This window comes from Ictalurus punctatus, chromosome 14 (assembly GCF_001660625.3).
Source record: "Ictalurus punctatus breed USDA103 chromosome 14, Coco_2.0, whole genome shotgun sequence".
In the NCBI taxonomy this organism is placed as follows: Eukaryota; Metazoa; Chordata; class Actinopteri; order Siluriformes; family Ictaluridae; genus Ictalurus; species Ictalurus punctatus.
In genome coordinates, this window is record NC_030429.2 from 28,484,914 (window position 1) to 28,493,455 (window position 8,542).

At 40.0% G+C, this 8,542-nt stretch overlaps 1 long non-coding RNA gene and 1 gene segment (V, D, J or C); one reads left to right on the top strand and one right to left on the bottom strand.

The window, feature by feature from the left end:
• Window positions 1-1,594: 1,594 nt before the first annotated feature.
• LOC108262482 (immunoglobulin kappa variable 1-39-like) lies at window positions 1,595-2,680 on the bottom strand. The segment is given in 2 exon segments: window positions 1,595-2,444; window positions 2,551-2,680. Coding segments are annotated over 2 exon segments (408 nt in total).
• LOC128634993 (uncharacterized) lies at window positions 2,438-4,258 on the top strand. The gene is made up of 2 exons (XR_008397900.1): window positions 2,438-2,896; window positions 3,783-4,258. It is a non-coding gene; the product is annotated as an uncharacterized LOC128634993 (long non-coding RNA).
• The last annotated feature ends 4,284 nt before the right edge of the window (window positions 4,259-8,542 follow it).

Sequence of the window (8,542 nt, forward strand, 5' to 3'; positions counted from 1 at the left end):
CTCATCAGAAAACCTAACATCATAACATCTCGGAAACATGGCTACATAATGACATTTCTGATGTTGATATTGAAATTGACAATTATGTTTTGTATAGAGCTGATAGACCATCTAGAGGAAGTGGGGTGTCTACATATGTGGATGTAAATCTTGTCTCTGGATGTGCTGCTGCTACTGTTGACCCAGTTGATTTTGAAAGTCTTTTTATCAAAGTTATCTTTCATTAAAATACACATTTGGATATTGGTAATATCTATAGGCCCCCACCTGCTCCGACAGCCTCTACATTGTGCATTTTGTCAACTAAAAATTCTCTAGGCTGGTATGAAGAAATTATTATTCTTGGTGACTTTAACTGCAACTGGCTTGACCGTTCTTCCTCTGACAATAAATATCTATTGGTAGTACAAACTTCGTTCAACTAATCAATGAACCGACTAGAGTGGAACGTCGGTCCTCATAATTGTTGGACCTGATACTGGTCACTAATCCAGAAAGGATAGTTAAACCTGGTGTCTTGTCAGATTGATTTAGTGATCATTCTATTATATTCTGCATTTGGAAAATCAGAACCTCTCATGCTCCTCCTAAATATATTAGATTGCGCCAATTTAAAAATCTCAGTCAGTATTTAGGCCTCATCACAGTACGAGACAGCTCTGTTCTACACCCACTGCTTTTCCCTGTACATGCTACCTCTGGGTAAAATGATCCATTAACATGCTGTTAGCTTCCACTGCTAGGCTGATGATACACAGCTGTATGATTCAGCAAAGCCAGCTCAATAATATAAACTCAAAGGACAAAAGCAGTGTATTATTATCTAGAACAGATTCCATCTCTGCTGTGAATTGAGCTCCACTGAATTCTGAGGTGAGTGGGCCAGTGGAATGAAAGTCCTCCACCAAGTTAATGACCTGCTTTTGATTTGTTAGTGGGGTCGTCCTGGTCCTCCACTCTTCACCTTCGGAGCAGAAAAGAAGGACGCCCGGGTCTGTGCAAACATTCACACACCACTTTACTAAAGGATTGATAAATGAGGCCCGGTGTGTGTGTCCTAGTCTTTTATTAAAGATTTAAACAATTCTGATTCATTTACCAGATCCAGATGTTCTACATTATTTCAGCATTTAACACACGGGACTATAAAGCAACTTCTGACAAATAAAACCTTTATGTTTCAAAACAATAAAGTCATAGATTGTTTAGATAGAGACAGGAAGTTACCCACAGCCTTGTAGAACATCCAAGCACTTCTCCCATCAGCCCCTTTCCTACAATCTGAACCTCCTGAAGATACAGACCTAGATCTCTAGTCTACAGGTTAGAACAGAACTCTTTTCCAGGTGATGAAGATTATGGAGCAGATCGGCTACTTTGCAGACTCTCTGCAGTGTACAGATGGATTTATGGATCTGCAATGACGTAAGCTTTTCATTATTTTCTTCCTAAGTAGACTGATCTTTTATCAGCCAGGTGCTCTGACTGGAGCTGATCGTCTGCTCTTTTAGCTCAGAATATAATCAGGGGAAAGGAAGCAAGAGCTTTCTAGGCACAGATGTTTTAAATGACACCATAAATACAGTCATTACATCATCACGTAGACCTGCGTCAAACTGCCTTCACATTTATCTTCAGTCAAATGAAGCTTTATGTTCTATTGTGGTGATTTTTCCTTCAGCAGGAACTCGGGTCATGTGTGTTTCAGGTGTTCAATTCAATTCAGTTTCATTTCTATGGGGTAGAAAAGGAGACTGTTTGGTGGTTAAACTTTACAGATGATGAGAAAATGAATATTGAAATAGAGAATAATATAGAAATGAATGTTGAGTCTTATTGAAAGATCCTGCACTACATTGTGTGTTACAGTAGTGTGGAGTAGACACTGCTCCTCTTAGCAGAAGGTGGAAATCATCATATACCATTACACACATCAGCTGATTTTTCATCACAGAAGGAACAGCTGATGAAGAGTTTTCTGCTTTTCAGGAATGATTATGTTTTAAACATCAGCACGTTTGATGATGTTCAGTGGAGTGCAGCTTTAGCAGCTCTGCAGCTGTTCTCAGATCAGTGTGTGTTTCTGAGTCAGAGCACTTCCTCTACAGCTGAGGGAGGTTTTTGTACGGCGCTATAACACTGTGTGTACGGAAAGCTGTAACCCTGCTGACAGTAATAATCTCCTGCATCTTCAGACTGAACTCCAGAGATTTTTAGACTAAATTGTGAACCAGATCCACTGCCACTGAAACGATCTGGAATCCCAGACTGACGAGAAGCTGCATTATAGATCAGGAGTTTAGGAGCTTCTCCAGATTTCTGCAGGTACCAGTGGAGGTAACTGCTAACACTCTGACTGGATGTACAGGTGAGAGTAACAGATTGTCCTGGAGAAACAGACTGAGATCCTGGAGACTGAGTCAGGACGATTTCCCCAAAGGACTCTAAAGAAAAGGATGCAGAGTTAAAATAATGTCAACAAATGTAGTAATGAGTGTGAGAGTGATGTGATGATGTGTATGAATAATAAAAGTAAAGAGAGAGTCTCACGGTGAGCGAGGAGTCCCAGTGTCCCCAGCAGTAGAATCAGTACCATCATCATTGTGCTGCGTGTCAGTGGCTCTGAAAGGACTGAACACACTCTGATCAGCACTACAGCTCTTAAAGTGTGTGCAGCACTGACACAGCACACATATGCAAACACCACAACTGTGTGTGTGTGTGTGTGTGTGTGTGTGTGTGTGTGTGTGTGTGTGTGTGTGTGTGTGTCTGTGTGTGTGTCTGTGTGTGTGTGTGTGTGGTCACTGTAGTGTAACAGGGGTTTTTGTACGACGGTTTCATTAGAATGTATCACTGTGGTGGACTTTCGGTGGAGGAACCAAACTCATCGTGAAAAGTAAGTCTCTCTTCTTTATTTAAAATGGAATAAATTCATGGATTTATTTTTATTATTAATTTGATTATTGAACAAACTTTAGAAAAGTTGAAAATGAATCATTTTAAATGTTTGTTATGAAGGTTAGTGTGTAAAAAAAATCAGTATCTTAAATACATTTATTTGTTTGTGTTGATTGTAATGATTATATTTCATCGTTAAAAGTGAGAGAATAGATCCAGATGTTTGTGCTGTTTAAATTCACCTTGAGTTCAGCGTCTAGTGATTCATTTTCACTGAGTATCAACACCAGAATAAATCTGATGAAAGTTCTGCTCGGTCCACGATGTAAAGAGTAACTAGTAAATGTTCTCCTGCTGCTGGAACACGTTTGTGCTGCTGCAGAGTTTCCGGTTTTGTCTCTGTTGGAGTTCAGAACATTTACAGAATACACTCACTGAGTGTTTCAGTGTTGGAATACAGTGTGACTACTGGATGCAGTTACAGTACTGAACAGAACTGGGTGAACACTACATCAGAAAGAAGATGGATTATGGTGTGGAGTTAAAGCTGATGGCTTCCACATGTTCTCTTTGTTTGTTAGTGGACTTTAAACCAAATGGACTGATGTTTCTCCAGACAAATTCCTTGTATGTGTGAGCACGCTCGGCAATAAAGCCGATTCTGATTCTGAAACTGCTCCCGAATTGAAGCCCCCCATGTGTCTCTGTTCATGTAGAGTTAGGTTCTGTTTTTATGTCTATGGGTAGAGTTTATAGATGCTGCTGAAGGTCATAGAAGTTTCCAGATGTTTCTACTGAACTGCAGTAATGTGAATCAGCAGTGATGAGTAAATGTTGTGTAAGCGTGTGTAAATGTGTGTTTATTGTGTGTTTGTGGTCTCCAGCCGGTCCCACGGTGAAGCCCTCCGTGTCTCTGCTCCCTCCCTCCTCTCTGCAGCTGTCTGAGGGATCGGCCTCGCTGCTCTGCCTGCTGTCTGCCTACTCTCCACAGGGGGCGCTGGTGAGCTGGACTGTGGACGGCTCAGAGGTGAAGGACGGGGTTCTGACCAGCGCTGAAGAACAGAAGAAGGACGGGTACACACGCAGCAGCACCCTGACCCTCAGCAAAGCAGTCTGGGAAAAGGGGGAGGAGTTTGTCTGTAAGGTCTCCCATGACAACGTCGATCATCCGGTCACGTTCAGAAAGAGCCAGTGTGAAGTCTAACAGCTCCAAGATAGAATTGAACACTGAGCTGCTTACACATCCATCTACAATAGAGTTTCAATTCTACACAATGCTGACATTTCTGTCTTTACTCTCTTCACTGTCCTGTTGCTCTTCCTGTAGTTTTGCTCTGCTGAAATAAAGCTTCATTTTGGACATTGTGTGTTCTTTTATTAGAGTTAATAGTCATTATCAGTGTGATGAGAGAGTGTGTTTAGCTGTAGATTCAGTGCTGTGTGTTGTGCTTCAGTGAGTTTGGCTGAAGGAAGTTGAACATCTGGTGAAAGTGCTGCTCTATTCTGGGAGAAAGAGGATCACTCGGCCGTCTTCATGTAAATCTCTCTCTCACTTCACTGATCTCTCAGTTTTACTGGTTAAAACTGTCTCTGTGTGTTTAGCTGGGTGTGGAGCAGGAAGCTGCTTTCATGTCTTTCTTTACTGCAGGATTTATGGTTGAGGAAACTGACAGTGCACACTTATTTTATATTAATAGTACGGAAGAGTCGTCATCTCCTTCATCTGTTCCTACTTGGTGTCAGAACTGGACACTGAATTTAAACTGAAAATGATCTTCTGTGTTTTTCTGACTCAGAATTATAATTTTTTTCTCCCATTTAACTTAAGTGTAGTATTGAACAATTTAGCCAAACATAAGGATAAATATCGGTTTTTATCAGATCCAGATTTAAATTGTATTAAATTATATTAAACTGATTATACCTAATTTGTCATTTCTCATGTATGTTCACATTCACATTGATTATTATAAAGATCCACAAAACACTGAACACTTTCACTGTCTCTAAACACATCAATGCAATTCACATGACTTTATTATCATATTAATGATTATAATATAATTAAGTCCAGTGAGTAATAGACATCAACACTGTGTTGAAGGTCACATGTGTAAATCCACTGTATTGTACATTCCCAGGTTTTATGGGGTGAACTCTGCTGCTCTTAACTATTATAACACTATAACTGAAGGTGTGTAACATATAAACTCATGTGTAACACTGGGGACTGGGTGGGTCCTGATCAGTAACGCAGTGTGTGGAACTAATACCAGAAAACACGGTTCTGACAAAGGTGTCACAAATACTGGGATGTTCTGGAAAGGTCCTTTTGGAGCTGACTTTTAACCCAGGACATCTAATGAACATCCAGGTTAGATCATGTGACCATATGTCAGTTTTGTGTTACCATGACATCATTTCCAAAATGGTGGTCTGCCTGGTTGGCACATGTTGCAGTGTCAGCAATTTTTAAATGGCTTGTTTTTGTTACTAGAGGTATGTTTCAACCCATTTAACAAATGCAATGTTTTAATAACATGTCCTATATTACATTTATCCTGTTTTGTTCACATTTCTTGAACCAATTTATATAAAACAAGTTACGAAACTATCGTAGTGACTTGTGTGTCGCATCGGGCTGTTAACCTTAAAAAAGAATCTGTCACGTGTCACTTTGTCACATTAAGAAAAATGGCAATGAGCTACTTAATTAATTTAGCTGATTCAGTTATTTTGAAGTGATATATTTTCTGCAGTTCATTTCAAAACATCTTTAAACAAATGCAAACATGAAAATAATATCAAATTAATTAAATTGTTAAAGAAATGTATTATGAAACTATTTTGCATATCTTTAACTGACACAAACAAAAAAGAGTTTAATATCGTACGTTGGTCCTATTTTGAGGTCATTTCATCTTGAATGTCACACCTCCAGACTATTTTCACACACCACCTTTCAGAAAGCTTGACTGTAGAAATGTTTGAGTTACGGAAGGAACAATCTAATTTGTACAGTGTGCAGAAATCTGAAGCTCAAAGAACAGTTAACACCACTGTTAAATTGGAAATACTGATTGGCCTCTATCTGCGCATGGGTCTGCAACAAATGCCGGTAAATCGTTCATACTGGAAAATGACACAAGGTGTCCCATGGTCACTGACAACATGTCTCGCCACGGTTTTCAGACCCTGCTAGCATCTCTACATTTCACTGACAACACTTATTGTCAAACAGGCAAGTGTTGGATCCATCCATGGCTTGATATGTTCACGAACAATGACTGTGTAACTGGTTGTAGTCTGCATTGTGTGTTTTATTTTATCCAAAAAAAGGTGGACGGCATCTGGGTCAACTCTTCATTTATTCTCTGATGACACAAACAAGCAGTCTCCCTGAGTGAATCGCCCTTAAACTGTGCTCTATAAAATACACATGATGTGGCCACATGTTGAAACAAAATACAAAAAAAAAACACTCAAAAAGGAGGGTAAAACAACAAAAATAATCACACAAATAAATAAAATAACACTATACACACAAATTAAAATGGGTATATGTATATAAATGATGATTTAAATAAAGATGAAACAAGATTACTGAGAACTCAAAATTAAACCTACCTCTCCCATTCAATCATAATGCGAAAGGGAAGAGGAGGAGCCAAAACAGGAAATTACACAGACCAATGACATCATGACAATTTAAAGGGAAAGTACTCACACAAGTAGACAGCTACATCAGGTATACACTTCCTTTTGTGTAATTCTAAACATTAAATTTATGGAATATTCTCCATACTCGTTACACCTGGATATCACCCCAGAAGAGAGTGTTTTTGTTTTGTTTTTTTGTTTTTGTTTTGCATAATTGTTAAAAAATCTTGCGTGTGGGAAAGGCACAATATAAACTAAACGTATTACAATGTCATGTCAGCGCCAGATTCTGCTCTGTACTTTTCCTCTATACCATTACCAAACACAGGACAGCCTAAACATGGCTGCTATGGACTACACATCCCAACTAATAACACGGACTACACGTCCCACCTAATAACACGGACTACACGTCCCACCTAATAACACGGACTACACGTCACAACTAACACGGACTACACATCCCAACTAATAACACGGACTACACATCCCAACTAATAACACGGACTACACATCCCAACTAATAACACGGACTACACGTCCCACCTAATAACACGGACTACACATCACAACTAACACGGACTACACGTTCCACCTAATAACACGGACTACACGTCCCAACTAACACGGACTACACGTTCCACCTAATAACACGGACTACACATCACAACTAACACGGACTACACATCACAACTAACACGGACTACACGTTCCACCTAATAACACGGACTACACATCACAACTAACACGGACTACACATCACAACTAACACGGACTACACGTTCCACCTAATAACACGGACTACATGTCCCACCTAATAACACGGACTACACGTCCCAACTAACACGAACTACACGTCCCAACTAACACGGACTACATGGCCCAGAAGAGCACAACTCTATTGATGAGCAATCCTATGTGATTCTGTGGTCTATCAAGGTGGCACTGGAGAAAGAACACCACTTGGCATAGGAGGTGACATTGTGGTTGAGCTGTGTGAAACACCCCCATCAAACCAAAACTACAAAGTATTTGCAGGCAATTTTTCTTCCTCTCCAGCACTGGTTCTCAAGCTTCTTCAGCGACAGATCTACTTTGTAGGAACACTCCGTTGCAATCACTTAGCTGGTTGTCAGATTGAAGATGAGAGAAGTCTTGCCAAGTAAGACAGAGGATCTGTTGATGCCATGGTGGAGAAGGAGTAAAGCGTGATCATTGTCAGGAGGTACGACAATAAATCTGTTACCCTGATCTCATCCTACTGTGCAGTTCAGCCTCAAGACAAAGTTCAACGCTGGAGCAAATCTGACAAAGCTTTTGTGGAGGTCAACAGGCCACACATTGTGAAGGAATACAACAAATTCGTGGGGGGAATAGACTTCCTTGATGCATGTTTTGCAAGGTACAAATACCATATGAGATAACATAAGTGGTACCTCTACTTGTTCTGGCAAACCATCATGTTGGGCCTTGTTAATGCGTGGTTTATCTACCACCATGAATGTCAACGACTTGGTGTCCAAAAGCCGTTGAAACAAAGGAGCTTCCAGGCAGAGGTTGCCACTAGCCTGATTCTTTTAAGTTCACAGAGAGGTCGCTCAACAGTTCACGACACATGTTCACAATCACCACCACCACCCAAGAGAGTTCATTTTGGAGTACCAGATGATGTTCGCACCAACCAGGTTGCACACTGGCCTGCGAAATGTGACACACGTGGCCGTTGCAAAGTCTTCAAAGTAACCAAAAAAATAGTTATTCTTAAACCTAATGGTCACAGTTATGTAGTTTTAAAATATGTTCCTAAAACTGTATTATTTTTGAAATAACTGTATTATTTCTGAACAATTCATTCACATGAACTTGTGATGGATGGTCCACATCATCAAAAAAAACTTTACTTTTCAAACAATATACACTCACCGTCCACTTTAATAAATGTGCACCTGCTCATTTATGCAGTTATCTAATCAGCCAATCATGT